At 47.4% G+C, this 18,476-nt stretch overlaps 1 protein-coding gene across 2 annotated transcripts in view; it reads right to left on the bottom strand.

Annotated features, from left to right (window-relative positions):
- Positions 1-4,208: 4,208 nt before the first annotated feature.
- LOC125638118 (transmembrane protein 263-B) overlaps positions 4,209-18,476 on the bottom strand; it is a 308,802-nt gene continuing 294,534 nt past the window's right edge. For both annotated transcript variants that reach the window (XM_075129544.1, XM_048853433.2), the window contains one exon: positions 4,209-6,320. In XM_075129544.1, the coding sequence (XP_074985645.1) occupies positions 6,034-6,320 (287 nt within the window). In that variant the 3' untranslated portion in view covers positions 4,209-6,033. The remainder of the gene's footprint in view (positions 6,321-18,476) is intronic.

Genomic DNA, 18,476 nt, shown 5'->3' with positions numbered 1-18,476 from the left:
ACAAACACATGGCAAGAGACAGTCGCGGCCCTGGAGTGCCTACAGTCTAAATAAAGAAGACAGCTTAAGGGTGGGAGGGAAACAGAGGCACAGAAAAGTGAAGTGTCTCACCCAAGATCACACAACCAGTGAGTGGAAGAGCACGAAGCCAGATCTCCTGGATCCCAAGTCCGGCGCCTTATCCACTGGAGCACTCCATCTCTTGTCCTTGGAGCAGGCATGGGGACTCACCGGTAGGAGAGCTCCACCGGACAATGGAGCACCTGGCTCAGGGGTTCTCTTGGGGGTGGGGTGTCATGCTAAGGGGCACTTTCTACTTGATTTGTGACTGAGCTCTTAGCAGGCAGTGAAACTGAGCTGGGAAACTGCAGTTGCTGTGCACTAAGACAGAAAAAAACCCCCATCAGCAGGAGCAGCCTGGTTTCTGCTCACCTAAAAGCCAAGAAAGGGGGGAGGAAGAGGAGTGGGAAAGGGGTGGGAGGCAGTCTGAATTCTCTATTAAACTCTCCTTTATGGGCCTTTAGAAGGGCAGGAATGTCTGCTGCAGCTGCCTGAGCTCATCACGCTGGCTGCATTTTGCAAACTGGCCCGACCTGGAAGATGAAAACTCATTTTAACTGGGAATGGCTGTAAAAGGTCAGCAGAAAAATGAGTTTGGTGGCCTCTCCTCAGGGTTTGCAGGGAGACAAGTGGCACCTTGCAAATCATCTGACCTGGCTGCAGGGAGCGGGACTGGCAGCCTTGACTCAGTGAGAGGGGATGGGAGAGAGACCTGCAACAATCACTACCACAGCTCACCCTAGCTCACGGCCAGCCTTAACCAGGGGCCACATCTGGTAACTGCTGGGAGCACCAAGACTGCAGCTGCCTTCATCTAATACTAGATAATGACTGATTATGACGAGAACTGGCTCTGTGGATGAGGGGAAAGCAGTGGACATGTTATTCCTTGACATTAGCAAAGCTTTTGAAACGGTCTCCCACAGTATTCTTGCCAGCAAGTTAAAGAAGTATGGGCTGGATAAATGGACTATAAGGTGGATAGAAAGCTGGCTAGATCGTCGGGCTCAACGGGTAGTTTAGTCTGCAGAAGAGAAGAGTGAGGGCGGATTTGATAGCTGCTTTCAACTACCTGAAAGGGGGTTCCAAAGAGGATGGATCTAGACTGTTCTCAGTGGTAGCAGATGACAGAACAAGGAGCAATGGTCTCACATTGCTGTGTAGGAGGTTAGATTGGATATTAGGAAAAACTTTTTCACCACGAGGGTGGTGAAGCACTGGAATGGGTTATTGAGGGAGGTGGTGGAATCTCCTTCCTTAGAGGTTTTTAAGATCAGGCTTGACAAAGCCCTGGCTGGGATGATTTAGTTGGGGATTGGTCCTGCTTTGAGCAGGGGTTTGGACTAGATGATCTCCTGAGGTCCCTTCCAACCCTGATATTCTATGATTCTATGATTGAATAAAGCCTTGCAGAGATGGTAGGTCCCAGCCTGCAATGCCTCATCCCCAGCTAATCCTGGGATGTGTTGTCTCTGTGGGCTGAACCTCCATACCAGAGATGAGGGGAGCTGCAGGCCCCTGGAACTGCCTCATTAGTAGATTACACACCAAACACAGGCAGGGGGAAGAGGGCCATGTATTGTTTGGCTGCAGAGGTGCTGTTGGGCTGAGCTCATCAGGGCCCCTATGGCCCACAGATCTATATAGAGAAATCAAGCAGTCCTGTCCTCCAGAGATGATGAGCATGCTGCTGTGGAGACAGGGGCTTTGCCTTCTCTTCACCTTTGAAAGGCTTTAGCTGGGAAGAGGGGCATTTGGGTAAATCTTGATAAGAAACAGCCAGTCCTAAAGACAGAAACTCCCATTCTCCAGTAGCGAGAGCCTGAAACAGTGGCCTTTGGAGTTTAGTTTCGTTTTGCTGCCCCACCTGGCTCTGAACAAAACCTGGGACAAAAGCCCCAACTACACAGGATTTTACACCAATATTAGGAACCAGGTTTAAATACTTCCTCTGAACTGCTTTCGAACAGTTTGACCAATTAGTGTGGCTGGGACAAAACGGCTTTGGAATCACGTTTGAAAACCATGTCCTAGTGTAATCAGAGAGAGAGATTCAACACTGTTTGGTGCCCTGACACATGGGCCCTGGGTGTGACAGTTGAGTTTCCCATTTCTAATGTCTTAACAGTATTATTTTTGTTAGTTTCCTCCCACTGGAGAGAAGGACCGACCCAAAAGAGGTATTTAGCCTCAAATTTTACTGTAACTGAAATACAGAGATGGAGAATATTCCCAGAAACACACTGCAAAAACCCCAAGAAGAATCCCAAACCCAGAAACAAATTACAGAGATTTCAATGATAGAGAACAAAAATATCTCCGAGCCTCAGTCATTCTCTCTAGCACGACGGTGTGGGCTGGGATGTGGGGCTGGAGGAGTTGTTTAGCGTGTGAATGTTTCAATAGAGTTGGCTTACTCCAAGGGGTTGGAAACATCTGGAGCCAGAGATGGTCAGCAACATCCTGCCCCTGGGAGCGCCACACCCCACTTCTGTCTCTATATTTACACGCAGCCTGTATTTTATAAGAGCTACTTAAGGACCATGAAACAGAGACAACAAGACCCACTCACAGGAGGTGCAGCCTAGGAAGGGACACAGACAAAACAGAGACGTTTCCACAAGCAGAATGACTGGACAGACAGCAGCTGAGGAAATGTACTCCCTTGCTTCCCCCAGTCAGGGAAACAGTCTGAACAAGTGGAGCCTCCCTTACCCCTCCCCGGTTTCAGGGCCAAATGGGTGGCTTTTTAACAAGAGTCTCCCATTCAGTAGGCGTTCTGACCCGGGAAGGAAAAACAAGTGAAAGAAGAAATAGAATGAGAGAAGGAAAAGACAACAGAGAGAAAAGTGAAATAGGAAGGCAAAGGAATCACTAGTGAATGGATGGTTCTCGCCTTCATAATGTAGGGCACATTCTCTAGCACCCACAGCTGGAGCATACCTGTTTATTCTCCAGCCTTCCACTCACACCAAGCCCTTCACAGGACAGACAAGAAGTCATCACCACCTGGCTGTGAAGTTGCCACAGATCCTGGCTGTGAGCTCCTTTTGCTCCTAGTTTCACCTTCACAAACTATTACTCAAGCGGTGGCCATTCCGGAGCTAATGGAGATTTTTATTCCATTTACTTAAAAAAGAAAAAGAACGAACGAAAGAAAGACGCGGATGGTAGGAGAAAAGATGAGAAAATGCATTGCTAGTGGGGAAGGGAGAGGACAGCTAAGAGTTTCTAGATCTTCTTCTCATCACCCCCTAGAGGAAGCTGGAGGAGGAGCTGAGGAGGAGGATGGCCTTCTGTTCTCCTTGTTCAACAAATGGATCAGTTGGGATAGATTTGCTGACCGCTGAGTTAGGGACATTTATTACCTGAGAGATCAGAACAGGATTCTGATGCCATGTGAAAGCCCATATAATAAGAGAAGACTAGGGGAGGGTGAGGAACAAGTGGATACACCGAGCAAGCTGACACCATGCTTTGCTGAGCACTTGGTAGATGGGAAGAGCTGAGTAAGGCTTCCCAGGGCTTCTCTGACTGCTGAAGAATATTTCAGCAAGGTACAGGCGCACGGCACACACACATGCACGCCTGGTAGCTTGGTGAAGTTGCTGTCTTCAGAGTCAAACCCAGCACGTCTGTGTCAGCAAGGTCTCCAGAAAAGACACCAGCAAAGCAGTTGCCTCTCTAAAAACAAAGCGGCAGCTTAAGCCACTTTCTTTCGATCAAGAGCAACATACTGTGGCGATCAGCTATTCATTATTATTGCAAATAGCAGGGTCAGTGCACAGTACGGGTGATGCAGAGACACTCGGACGTGCAGTTTGTCTAGTGAAGGGACATGGTCCACTCAACTCTTACCCCACAGCTGGATTTCATAAAGGCCAGGATCCAAAGGCATTCACAGGTATTAGACAATTCAGTGAAAAGGGTTTTTTTCTTGTATTTAAATATTCCCTGGTGTCAGAGACAAGCATAGCATCATTGCTACATCATTAGAACCAGGAAAAGAAACTGACTAGGACCAGGAACTTCCAAAAGGAGCAAGGGCAACAAGTAAACCAAGAGCACTAGGGGGAGAAAGTAAAGGAGATTTTTTAACATTCTTTTGGTTTTAATAAACTAAGTATCAGGCAACACAGGGAAAAACATCTGCTAAAACATGATTTTTATTCAGACAGCGTCCCTCTATAAAAAAACGATATGCTGGAACCTGCCAAAGACGAATATGTGAACAGGTCTGCAGCAATGGCACAGGTTAGTTTACCTGGTTGAAAACATGCCTGTGTACTGCAGATTACATACACACATGCTAATATAGATGCATATTTATAAAATACATTGCAAACACTGTGTCACTTTTCTATGCACCCCCAAACCTAACAATCTAGGCAAAAAACCTGACAAAAGCCAGGAAAGGCAGAGTTAATGCTGGAACGTGGGGCTTTCCTTATCCCATTAATCCTGGGGATTGCAGGGGACTCAGGGGGAGAGAGAGAATCATGTGACAGAGTGGGTTAGGACGGAGAGGCAGCAGCAGACTCAGTTTCTGGGTCTGTGCTGAGCTGAAGAACACAGGGTGACTATTTAGTGCCATGTGCTCATTCTACTGAGGCAGGCTGGAACCCCGTGAGTAGTGTGTGGTGTACGAATTGCTGATGCAGTGTACACACTAGCTCTGTACTCGCCTGCTTTGGAGCGTACTCTCACTAATCCAGGGAAATCACTCTCTAAAGCAGGCTTGTGTGGTCACAATGATGCCACTACACCTCAGGGAGTTGTTCTTTGAGGTGCCCAGCCATAGTAAGAGTGGTGCAGTAGGCTAACCCCTACTGCAGGACTCAAATTAGGTTCAGGAACATGCTTTACCAGGGTTTAACATTACATCCCGTGGAGGCAAACCAGGGTCCCCACCTTTAAAACGTATGTTCTTTAACACAGCTGAGGAGCGGTATCGTGAGCAAGGCATGGAGCCAGACTGACTCTGCCTTGCATGGGAGAAATGCCAACGACTTCAGCGGGTTGCACCAGCTTACATTAAGGCCAAGTCTGCCTCACCTGTGACAAAAGCTTTGGTGCCCCTTACTGCTGAAGCTGCACTGGCTGCCTATTGTCATAATATTATGGCAGCAGTGCTGCCTTCTGCTATAACATTACAGGGGCTTAGCCTCCCTGCTGTAACGTTGCAATGGTGCCTCTGACTCTGGCGCTATGGTGACCTGGTACTCCCTCTCCCCAGGCTACAGACACAGACATTTCCTCCTCCATTCACCCCTAAACTAGGAAATCTGCTCCAGTTTGTACAACATACTCGTGTGATATCGCATGACATGGGAGCTGCTCTGCTAGGGCTGAGGGTTCCCTTTCCAAGGGCACACTTCGCCTGAGTGCAGACCTGGGAGGACCAGCTTGGGGACTGAAACCTATAGACAAAGGGATATGGGTACTCCCCTCGATTTCTCTGGGGGAGGAACAAGCCTTCATTAGCCACAGTATCTCTTCTTCATGTCAATGGGACTTTCTTATAACAATTCTCTCCTTCCCCCCAGCAAACCTTAAGAACACCTGCCAGGGGCCTGAAACTGAACCCAAACTAAATACAATGAAAGGAACATCAGGAGCATGTGTGGGCTTCATGCTGAAGCACAGTTCTTCCCACCCACCCCCTGCCATCTCCCAGTGCCCACTTCCACTCCTCTGTGCTCAGGAGAGCAAGAAAGGGGAAGGAAACTGCAGGGTAGAGAAGCTGTGCCTTCAAAAGCCCTCGGAGGAGAGTGGGCCCCCAGTAGGTGTTAGGAGTGAAAGAAATTTGCAGTGACTCTGTGAGCTCTGAGCCAGGCAGGTGGTGCTGAGCGGGCTGCAGCTGGAGTCTGCCCTGGTGCTTTGCCCCCCCCGAGGCGGCTGTTTCCAATCTGAAGAGGTGCTGTGGAGAGGGAGCGTATGGACTGATCTTTTGCAAGGAAGCTGCAATCAGGGTTAGTCAGCCTTGTCCTTCTTCTTTGTGGTGAAAGGGACTTTGTTGGCCACGGCACTGCCCACAGCTCCCACACCGCTGGTCACCACTGAGACGCCGCCCTTTACCAGTCCAACACTGGCGGCAGGGACGCTGGTCACAGCTGTTTTGGTGAGTTCCAGGCTCTTGCTGCCAACCCAGGCAACTCCTCCCAACGTTGCCCCCACAGCTCCCCGCGTGATGCTGAACAGGCCTCCCGTCACTCTCCAGATCACTCCTGCCTGCTGTTGTGGATGGTCCTTGCTGGAGTCTGCAAGGAGAAAGACAATGGGGAAGCAATTAGATGCATTATCTCCTAAAACTCTTCTCCTAGGTAGCGCTTGTCAATTCTAACTTTGAAGGGTTCCTCATCACCACAGCACGTTAGGAAAAGGCAGACACACCCCAATACCTAGAGAGTCTTCCCCAGAAATACCCCTGCCCCCTCACTGCAATATCCAGGACACTGGAGTAACCAAAGCTGAGACTTACCAGGGAACCACAATTTACACAGTCCAGTGCATAATGGGAGAAGACTTTGGGAATTTAGTGAGTGCTTGGTGAATGCCCATGCAGTGCAGAAAGGATCAATAAAGCTCAGTTACATAACTGTCAAATCTCACTGCCTCATTTAAGGTGAACCCCCTTATCAAGGGACATAATTCCTCTCCCCTCCACACTAACTACTGCTAGTAAAGCAAAGGAATTGCTAGCATGAGATGCAAGAACTGCAGAGCTATAATGGCTGAAATGCCACCTGTCTGGTGGGCACTTAGAAGTTTTCTCTCTTGATGGTATGCGTGGGGCAATGCTCACAATTTGCCAGGGCTGAGGAGCTGGTTAGTTCCAAGCTGCTACTCATGGGGTTCTAACTTTTCAACTCTGAAGCTGCCTTCCACATACCCCCTCTCAGCTTGTGTCCACTGCCACTACTGGATGCAGGCAGCAAAGTGGTAACTGTTTTTTTGGAGAGGGGTGGGATGTTTTAGGTGCCAGGATTTCTTATTTGCTGCCAGTTCTATACACGGGACATGTTAGAAACAACCACAAGAAAACAGCAAAGGAGTCTTGCTGGATAGGAGAGAAAGCTCCCTCTGGAAACACTGGAGTCCTGCAACAGTAAAGTCCTTTCTAACCCAGCGCCAGCTTAGAGGGCTGATAGCTAACACACATGGACTCATTTTGATAAAGCAAAACCATGCAGCAGGAGGGCTTTTATTGGGATGTGTTCCCCATGTTCTGGGAAGTGGGGAAATTGTGGAGATGAACGGCAGGCTGCTGAAAGCCTGCATAATAATGATGTGTCCGTACAAAGCCCAAGCCAGGAATTCTGTCAGAATTAGTCAGTCACTTGGCAAGGAGAATCACAGAGATTTTGTAAGCACTCTGAAGAGAGAGGCTCTTCAGAGCTCAGCAGCGAGATCCGTTAATGTTTATACAGTCCATGGGACATGCAAAGGAACTGGCCTGGAACACATTGCCACAAACAAAAGGCTGAGACCACTCAGAGCCATTCAGCAGGGGAATCCCCAGCAAAATGCTGCTTCCCATTCCTAGCCACATCCCCGGACTGAGAGTGGCTAGATGGGTCACTTATGGCAAGATGTTACAGGCCATTCACTCACACTAGCCCAAGCGGCTGGACAAGGGAAGAACAGGTTAGTGTAGCTAACCAACAGCTGGCTGTGGTCTGTCCCCTTGGATCTTCATAGGGATTTTTATGTCTCACGCATTAGGTCGTGCTCACAGACACAAACCATGCTGCAATGATCGCTGCTTCTTCAAGAGGGACCCCCATATCTATTAACTCAGCTCAACTAGTCAACAGTGTTCCACTTGGAATACTAATAATATTCCAGGCAACAGGAAATTCTACTTGGAAAAACCCTTTTGATATCACCACCCACTTTCATTTCCATGCAGATTGTGGCTGATATTGATTCTGTCAGTGCATTTCCTTCGCTAGCAAGTGAAGGGCTTGGGAACTTCAGAAAGCAGAGGCTGAATAGCTAATAGCATGGCAAGGTCTTCAGATGCTGCACACTGTGGCTGATGGAGACATCAGAGTTATGCCTTCTATGCCAATCCTGCTCCATTTACTGTTACTTTTGCTTCCCACCCTGCACCTCCATCCACATTTCTTTTGCCCACCTATTCCTTTTTGTCATTCCCTTGAATCGTGAGCTATTTGGAGCATGGACTGTCTTGGGATATTTGTCATAGCACTTGGCACAAAGGGGCTCCTTAGTGCAGCTGTGAAACAGGTCCCCGCGTGTTCCGCATAGTCTAAGCGCACCTGCAGACTAAACTTCAGCCCATCAGATCAACTGCTAACAGGCTGTGCCACTGTCACTCAGTGGGGAAGGGAGTGGTTCTGGATCTTCTACAAAAAATAGCTACACGGTGCTTTTAAAATTGGATTAGTCCCTGCACCTCATCAGGTCTCTTACTTGGCATATGTTGGAGCCTTCTTGACTTAGACAGTTTTGGGTGCTCTGCTTGCTTTCATGGAAGTTGCTTGGGAGGCGCCATCAGTTGCCTGCAGCTAAGTTCTGGGGCAGTGCACTTGCTAGGAGGAGTTGTTGGTGTCAAAGGGTTTGGATAAGCCCCTGATATTCAGATCTTTATCTGACGTAACCAGTCTGCAAAACTGGGTTAGAATATGCTCTCTGCATGATTTCTGGTACAGTCCCAAGTGATTAAAATTCCACCTGTTCTACAGGAACAGGCCAGTGGGCTCACTGCCATAGAGCAACACTGCGCTTTTGTAAGAAAGCCCTTCTCTTCCTGTGGGGCAGGGAGCAGTTAAAGATGCCAGGACTCCATTTTTGGTCTAGTTGGAACCTACTTCCCCCATAAAAAGCAGCCTGTCTGGTATAGCAATTTTGGTGCTTTGGCTTCTCACTTGGACTAGGAAAGGCAGGGATGTATGAAAAAGAGGAGCACAGAAAATCAACCACACCTCAGAGCAGGTCCATTTTGAGGGAGGGGTGAAAGTTGGCACTGGTTCCATTTTAGTCTCACAAGTACTAACCCTTCTATGATGGGATGGGATCACTGGAGTCTTGTGTTCACTGTGCTGTATCATCCCTCAGAAGTGCACTACATGTGCCACCTTCTCTAGACATGGAGGGCAACAAGCCTACTTGTCCCAGGAGGGGATCACGCTGCTGAAGCTCAGGGCACGAAGCCCTCTAGTAGGTCTCCATGATAATGGCTTAGTGATGGGCCTCGATGTGGGAGCTTTTGTGTCCTGTCCCCATTTCCAATCAACACTAGAGTCAAACTGATCAGATGAGATATGGAAGCCTTCAGGTGAATAGCCTGGGGACCAGAAGGGAGGCGGCACATGCATATGAGACGCGTTAAGATGCCACATGGCCTGCAGAGAACTGAAAAGTGTTGGAGAAAGTGTCAGGAAGCATTAAGGAGTTAAGACAAGAACAACGAATCCTTCTAATTATGCTAGGCACAAAGTCAACAATGCTGTAGCAAGCTCTAGGAATTCCAGACTCAGAGATCACCAAGACTAAAGTGGCTGCCAGCACTTGGATTCTAGCCCTCCTGTGTTGCTTAACTTTGATGAGCAGCAGGAAGCAAGGGTGGAGCCCTCACCTTTGGTAAACTGATGGCCGCTCCAACAGCATTTCAGAGCTCTGACTTCCTACCCCCGAGCTGATGAGTGTCGTGATCCAAACTTCGACTCAGATTGGATTATTTTTTGACTCTCTTAAAATGGGTTACAGCAAAATGCAAGGGACAAAGCCCAAGCTCTGACCGGGGAGTAGATGAGAGTGCGCCAGGGTGGGAGCACATCTTTCATCCCAGTCAACCTGTCTAAAGCTCCCTGGCTGTCTCTGGATAGCTTGTCTTCAGGACTGCAGTAAGCCCCATAGTAAGCTGTCATGTAAGATAAGCATCAGATTTACAGTGCAAATTAGTCTCTCAGACAATGGAGTGAGCTATGCATCTTGGTGTCACAGAGGAGCCCAGATTAAGAGAGAGAGAGACAGCAGAGATGAAAATACACACAATAATCAGAGACAGACAGACACACAGCCAGAGTGCAGGCAGAATGCTATTCCCTGGAGCCTGTTGCAGCCCATCCTGCTGATGAACGCTCTTCACCATCCATTACGCCTTTTCCTTTCAATCAACGATCTGGCCTTTCCGAGGATCCCTTCAGCTTCACCTCACCCCAAGCCAATTTAGAAGGGAAGGAAAAAGACAGGGAAAAAAGCACCTCTGCATGTATGCTGATTCTCTGCTTTGAGGTCAGCACCCACACACAATAGACTCTCATCCTTAGCCAGGGCCTTTTGCAATCCTGATTGGGGTCTGTACAGAGCAGTGAATCTACCTGCTGGGTCTGCAGACAAAGCCACACTTTCTCACCCGATAATGAAAACAAACTGTAAAGAGCATATGAGTTGTGTTAGGATGGTGATGTGCACATTGGAACTGACACACACAATTTTCAGAGGCATCACAGCAAATGCCTGGGGTTTTGCATTTATTTATTATACATGAAATGACAAAACTGTATGCTATGTTAGCGCTGAGTGCGACTGGACCCCTGGTTACTCCTTCCCTCAGCTGATAGGATGGACAAAGAGAATCCTTCTCTCTAAGAGGATTTGTGCAAGCTGTACTTGCCGCTTACCTATGAGAGAGAGCAGGGGCAGGTGAGGAGAGTGTTTAGGAATGGGATACAGGGCCTTTCATTTTTAGAACACTGATTTCAATCCAGTCCCAGGCTAGAGGGACTGGCTTGGCTCAGGGAACGGGAAACAAAGCCTCTCTCATCTATGGCACTGTCTTCCATTTGGTCCTAGGTTTCAGGGGGCAGGAGAGGCAGGCTGGTTGGCTCAAAAAGATGGGGCTGTTAGTTCAAATCTAATCTAAGCTGGTAGGCATCAGAGGTTATCTGCTTCTGGTTACTGTTTGGTGATCAATGTGAAATGAGTTGGGAGGACTCAGTCTAGCATACAATCACTATTAGGTAGCAGGGTCTGGAGGAATTAATGGGGTTGGGAGTCAGCTGGTTAGAAGTTGTAATCCCATCCCCAACACTGATTTGCTGGGCAAGTCGCTTCCTCTTTCTGTGTGTCTGCAATGTTGCCAACTTTGATTTATCATGAGCCCCATGATTATTTGTATTTTTCTTAAAGCCCCACCTCTTGGAGTCATGTGAATTTGTGTGAAACGTTTAAAAAAATAAGTTTCTAGACTCATGGTTGTGGAGAAATCCCTGAACACAGGACTTGAGTGCTTCCTAAAGGCTCAAAAAACAGAAGGCAAATAAAAGAACCCAAAATATATGGTTTATACAAAATCTCACGATTGTTTGGGCCCGGACTCATGATTCTGAGTGTTTGGCAATGCTGTGTCTGTTTCCCCATCTAAAACACGGGGACTGCACCTGATACTTACCCATAACTCACAAGGATGTTGTGAGGGTTAATTAGCTCATACTGGTGCAGTGTTTTGAATATGGAAGTGTTGTGAGTGTATCATCACACCTGGCACTGACTGGATCCCACGGATAGTCTTGGCAGAGATGCCAAAGACCGAACTTCCCATTTATCTCATCAGGGATGTCTCCAATGAGAGATCAGGCACAACGACAGAAACTTGCCCTGCTGCTGTGTTGTGCCTGTTCTGGGGATAAACAAAGGAGTTCGGTCTCCAAGCTTTTCAGTCTGGCAATGCATTCCCTTATAAGCAACAGCCTCCAGAGCAGGCAGATGCAGCAGAGACAGAAAGCTTCTGATGTGCGGGCACAGGGGTAGCTGTATCTCACAAACTAAACCACAGCTTAGGCCTTCTAACCTGTGAAAAACTCCTGCATCAGGGACACTGCCTACTTTTAAGTCTCTCATGTGCAGCTGGAAGAGTCCTGCCGGACCCATCCTGGTGGCATCTGTAATGAGCCATAGCGCCACCCTGCAGCCCCTGAAGGAACTGCAGTTCATTCATCCCTCCGTACTGTGCTGTTGGGGTTCAAGACACCCCAATGCCAAGTGCAAGGGTTTTCTATTTAACAACTAGCTCTCTGTTTGAACAGTCATGTTATAATCCTGTGCCTTGCTTTGCTCCCTAATCCCATGATGCAGCTGGATGGAAGCTGGTTTACAGTCTCAGCTGCCTTGTTCTCCCCAGCCCTGTGGTATCCAGGCAATGGATGCTGTTGCTTTCCACCAAAATGGCTGCCATTAGCAAGAGGCCCAAAAATGCCAGCTTGAGTTTAGCCATTGATTTTTACATGTTAACTCACGGGGTCTGCAATCAGTGAGACATGCTTGCCGCTCACTGTCACCGGCCGCACGGGAGGCTGCTGCACTCAGCAAAATGGGGGTGGCTGTCTCCCAATCCTGGCACAATGAGCTTTAATTGTTCCCTGCACATGCCCTGTGAGGTTATTAGCTGCTGTAGTGTCTACCCTGAAGCACTCAAAGACAGAGTTCAGGAGGGTAAACGAACAGTGAGATGGAGTGGCTTGTTTTCCTCAGCTGAGCCTTGAGCGTGAAGCAGTGTAAACTCTGATTATGTAAGTGTGAGGATCTGTGTTGCATTTAGTCACTGCTGTAAGTAAGGAACTGGGAGGGTAGCCTTCAACCAGGGGATAGTGGCTGGTCTGATACATTTTGGAAGGTGTTTTGTTCCTTTTTGATTCCTGATACACTATTTCCATTCCAGCTCCACACTTTTACTGCTAAGGGCCCACCTGCAGAGTACCTGGTTATGACATGGTTACTTTTGTAGGCTAGATGGGACTAGGGTTGCCACCTTTCTAATTGCTGATAACTGGACCCCCGAGGCCCTGCTCTGTGCCCCACCTCTCCCCTCAAAGGCCCTGCCCCTGCTCCTCCTCTTGCTCCAAGGCCATGCCCTGCTCCTCTTCTTCCCCGCACCCTGTCCCTGCTCTGCCTCTTCTTCCCAAGGCCCTGCCCTGATTGCTCGCTGCTCTCCTGCCCCATCACTGGATCGTCTCAAGAAGGCTGCCTGCAGGGAGGAGGCAGTCCCAGCTGAGCAGGGGCTGGCGTGGGTTAATGGCCTGGTGCCTGCCCCCACCCCACAGTAAGCAGACTTTTGGTTTAGATGCCATTTAGGGTTGCCAGGTCCCCTTTTCGACCGGACTTTCCTGTTGAAAACCGGGCACCTGGCAACCCTAAATGGTACCCGGACACAGAAGCCAAAAACCAGACTGTCTGGGTAAAACCTGGATGGATGGCAACCCTAGATTGGACATTAACTATATCTTTGAACTGAGGACAGCTCAAGTCTTTAGCATGGTTAACATTCCATCTGCACTACAAAAGGTAACTGTGTTCAGAAACAACCCAGTAGAAGCAACATTGTCTAGGGGGTAGGACACTAGACTGGGACTCTGGAGACCAGGGTTCCATTCTCAGCTTGACCACTGACGTGCGTGTAACCTTGGGTAAGACACTTCCCCTTGCTGGGCCTGAGTTGTTCATCCATCCTATCTATTTCATTTGCAAACTCTTGAGGGTAGCAACTCTGTCTCCTTTTGTGTTTGTACAGTGCCTGGCATACTGGAGCCCTGATCTCTGTTGTGGCATCTATGCACATTATAATACAAATAAACAACATCTCCTATCACATGGTAGAGGTTATAATATAGATGGGCCCACATTAGGGGCCTTTGGCAGGCTAAATGTGGCATCCCCCACTCACAATTTAGCATTAGGAGGAAGGAAATCTCAACAAGCCATTTCCTAAAAGGGTCTGCAGCACAGTAACATTTCCTCCTCTTCCCAATGTACAATGGATGCAGAAGGCCAGAACTTGTGTGGCTGGCTGGGCAGGTCATTCAGGTACCTACAGTATGCCAAAAGACTGGTGATACTGTCGAAGGAGATCCTAAAAGGATTCTGATTTCAATCTGCCCTTGAAAAATTCGCAGGGGCACCCAGTTACATCACTGCACACCCATCCACCCACCATCTCAATTTCCAGGGCGAGCCACATTAACCCATAACTAAGGCATGTCACAGCGACGAGGGGTTGCGAGCAACCGGACTTTACCATAGGTAGTCTCCCTCTCTCTCGTGCTGTAAGCACTAAAAAGCCTCAAACCTAGCTTGGCTGAACCTAATTTTTTCAGTGGTTCCAGTCTGCCATCAGCTTATCTTCCCTGTTCAGTCTCTGAGCTCTTGCATCAGACAAAGCCTTTGGTTGAAGGCCTAGTGGGAATGGATAATCTAAATCCGCATCCGAAACCCATGTTATTTATCTTCCTGCTGGGGTCCCATGGCCACTAGGAGATTTAGAACTGTAAGCTCTTTGAGGCAGAGATCATCTCTTACTTGTGCATGTGCAATGCTAGGCCAATGGGGCCTTGATCTCAAGTTGGGGTCTTTAGATGTGACTGCAGTAAATATTATTATTTTCCACATTTGAATCACCAAACAAACCCACAAAGCAGTCCCAGGGCTCAACAGAGTCTCAGAGGCATGAAACTGTTATAATCTGATGGATAAAGCTTTCAGAATCTAGATGTTATTTTCTTTAAAAATCACCTGCCACTCAGCTGAAGAGATTTTTTTTAAACCTCCTTTTTTGTCAGACCCATGCAAACTCCATTTTCTGTGTCCCCTCCCTGCCCCACTGGTTTGGTGGTAGTAGTTGTGCTCAGAGCTGTTTTTAGCAGATATTTATGGTATCTGGAATGAAAAGCCCCTAAACAAGCTAGCGGCTCCAGTTAAAAACAGCCCTGTTAATTCAGCGCAGATATAAACACAGGAGAAAAATAATTATTTGTGAAAGGACAAAAACTGGCGAGAAATAAAGGTCATTGTCATGCTTCTAGGAGGGCTTGACAAACAATGGGAGTAAACAACATACTTCAACCTGCTAGAAGAAATGGCACTTCTTCTATGCCCTGGCACTCCCTGGTGGGTTTTAGCCTATGGCAGATTCACAGATCCCTGCAGGCTCCAGCCTCCTCTGTCCCACACTGGCTATGAGTTGCCACATCTGAGGATTTTATTGGTAGTAACATAATTTCAGTCCCTGCTGCTGGCATATGACAGCAGCAGAACTCACCTGACAGGGACGGAGGCCTGAAATGCAAGCCCACAGATTCTGACTTCTAGTACTAGCTCTTCCACTGACGGCTGTTACTATGTCTGTGCCCCTCATTAAACAAGGCTTCATATGGCTACCTTTGAAGAGGTACCCGTCATTCACCCATTTCACCGGCAAGACATCTGAGAGCTTGGACAAGGACACTTCAGGCAGGCCTAGCAGTAGAACCTACATCTCAGTTAGAACAGTTTCAAGGCTCATCCACTTTGCCAGAGTCTTTCAGCAGAAACATGGCAAATTTGATGATTCTATAACCCACACTAACACAGTACGGCTCTGTGTCTAACAGCTTGACCTACTTTAGAGGTTTATGATTCTGCTACTGCTTGAGCACAAAGAGATCAGGTTCCTTCGCTCAAGTGGCAGAGGCTCATGCTTTTACACCAGAGGTCCTACGTTCAGTCCCTGCAGATGACCTAAATGGTTTGTTGTTACAATAGATTATACTGTCTGCAACTACTAGACTACAAACCAGGGCCGGCCCACAACATTTTGGCACCTGAGGCGGGGAGCTCAAATGACGCCCCCCCATACCCCAAAGTTTGGGCCAAAACTTTGAAAGGTCTCAGTTGTGCCTTCTTCCTGTTCCACTCCTCTCATGGTACTGCTCTGCTACCTACCCTAATAAAGGAGAACTAACAACTTAAAATGCCTTGTTCAAAAATTTTAAGTAACACGTAACTTTCAAATGCCTGAACAGCAAATGTAACTTTTCTTGTCTGCATAGTAAACACTGGCATTTTTATCTGTTTGAATAATCAAAGTGGTGCTTTCCGTACCATCTTGGTTGCAAAGATTTGAACTGCTTCCTGCTGAAGGTCCACAGTCTGGGCCAGCTCATGCTCTATTGAGATGGTTGCAAGGCTGACCAGCCTTTCCTGTATCATTGTAGAGCGTAGATGTGTTTTTATTAACTTCAGCTTGGAGAAGCTGTGTCCTCCACTGGCAACTGTTACAGGAAGTGTCAGAAGTATGCGCAGAGCAACAAAAGCATTTGGAAAGAGGGTGGTCATCTTATCTGTGCACATATATTCCAGAACAGCCTTTGGAGTTGATCTTGCTGAAATGTACCTTGAAAGGGCTTTCAGTTCGTCACCTAAATCACTCGCATCAATATCGCGCATGTCGTCATGTGTCAACACTGTCTCTAGTGCCCTGCATTGCTGGTGTAGGTCTTCTTCAGGTATACTGAGGAGTTTTGGAATATCATACAATATCCCAAATAGACTGCTGTGTTCCTTGAGCTGTATGAAATGTTCTTTAACTGACTGTATTGCACAATCTAGCACCTGGTTAAAGAATTCAACTTTGAATTGGTGTTTGGGGTCTCTTATGGGATTATCCCATGCCTTGTAATCAAAATGTCTTCTTCACTGACTCTTGTATTCTTGAATGGGTGGGAAAATAGCTTCAGTGTGAAGTTCCTCTGCCAACTTCTGTGCACTCTTCAGAACATTTTGAAATCCCTCATCTGACCGGTAAGGCTGTAGGTATGACTTTGCTTTGTCCAGTTGTTCCATTGCTCCAGATATATCAAGGTCAACACCTTGGAGTCTCTTGATTACAACATTTATTTCAAACAATATGTCATGCAACAACACTAAGCCACACAGAAATTTGAAGTTTTGTATGTTTCTAGTGATTCCATTTCCCTCTGCCACTATTCTCCCACGAACAGTTCCTGTCATAGCATTATCCTCCATAATGGCAACTATGGCATCATCTCTCTTCCCAATTTGGTGTTTGATAGGCTTTATCGCCTCCACTCGACTTTCCCATCATGTGGCACTCAGTGGTTTCATGTCAGAGAGGATGTTCCCAGATGTGGCTTCAAAATTTGCCATTGATGAGTTGATGCAGAGAAACATACATAGATGCTTTGAATTACATTAAAAAATTAAGCAGCCTCACTAGAAGTAGATGCTGCATCACTGACCACCAAGTTCAATGAATGAGAACTGCATGGGACAAAAAAAGCTTGAGGGTTTAACTCTCGGATCCGTGTCTGCACTCCTCTGTTCTTTCCTCTCATGTTGGCACCATTATCTTAGCCCTGACCTCTCATGTCAGCTATCGCAAGTCCCGTATCTTCCAGCTTTTTAAGAAGCACATTTGTCATACCAGCTCCTGTAGTATATCAATGTCAATACATTCTAGAAAATGCTCTGACAGTCACCATTGCAGGGACATTTTCACTAGATTCTGTTGTTGTTACAAAACACACCATTAAAGTAATTTGTTCCGTATGGCTGATGTCAAGTGTGCAGTCCAGAATAACAGAGTAATATCTTGCTGACTTCAGATCTGCCACAATCTTCTGTTTGACTTTTGTTGCAAGTAACTGTATGATCTCATTTTGAATTGTTTTTCCAAGGTAGTGGTGTGTGTACATTTCTTGAGTGATGACTCTTCTTAGATGCTCCTGGAGTACCATAGAATCATAGAATATCAGGGTTGGAAGGGACCTCAGGAGGTCATCTAGTCCAACCCCCTGCTCAAAGCAGGACCAATCCCCAATTAAATCATCCCAGCCAGGGCTTTGTCAAGCCTGACCTTAAAAACTTCTAAGGAAGGAGATTCTACCACCTCCCTAGGTAACGCATTCCAGTGTTTCACCACCCTCCTAGTGAAAAAGTTTTTCCTAATATCCAACCTAAACCTCCCCCACTGCAACTTGAGACCATTACACCTTGTCCTGTCCTCTTCTACCACTGAGAATAGTCTAGAACCATCCTCTTTGGAACAACCTCTCAGATAATTGAAAGCAGCTATCAAATCCCCCCTCATTCTTCTCTTCTGCAGACTAAACAATCCCAGTTCCCTCAGCCTCTCCTCTTAAGTCATGTGTTCCAGACCCCTAATCATTTTTGTTGCCCTTTGCTTGACTTTCTCCAATTTATCCACATCCTTCTTGTAGTGTGGGGCCCAAAACTGGACACAGTACTCCAGACGAGGCCTCACCAATGTCGAATAGAGGGGAACGATCATGTCCCTCGATCTGCTGGCTATGCCCCTACTTATACATCCCAAAATGCCATTGGCCTTCTTGGCAACAAGGGCACACTGTTGACTCATATCCAGCTTCTCGTCCACTGTCACCCCTAGGTCCTTTTCCGCAGAACTGCTGCCTAGCCATTCGGTCCCTAGTCTGTAGCGGTGCATTGGATTCTTCTGTCCTAAGTGCAGGACCCTGCACTTATCCTTGTTGAACCTCATCAGATTTCTTTTGGCCCAATCCTCCAATTTGTCTAGGTCCCTCTGTATCCTGTCCTTACCTGCCACCGTATCTAGCACTCCTTCTAGTTTAGTGTCA

The sequence above is a fragment of the Caretta caretta genome, chromosome 6, assembly GCF_965140235.1.
Source record: "Caretta caretta isolate rCarCar2 chromosome 6, rCarCar1.hap1, whole genome shotgun sequence".
In the NCBI taxonomy this organism is placed as follows: Eukaryota; Metazoa; Chordata; order Testudines; family Cheloniidae; genus Caretta; species Caretta caretta.
Note: the sequence above shows the minus strand (reverse complement) of the source record. Positions and strands in the feature narration are given on the sequence as shown.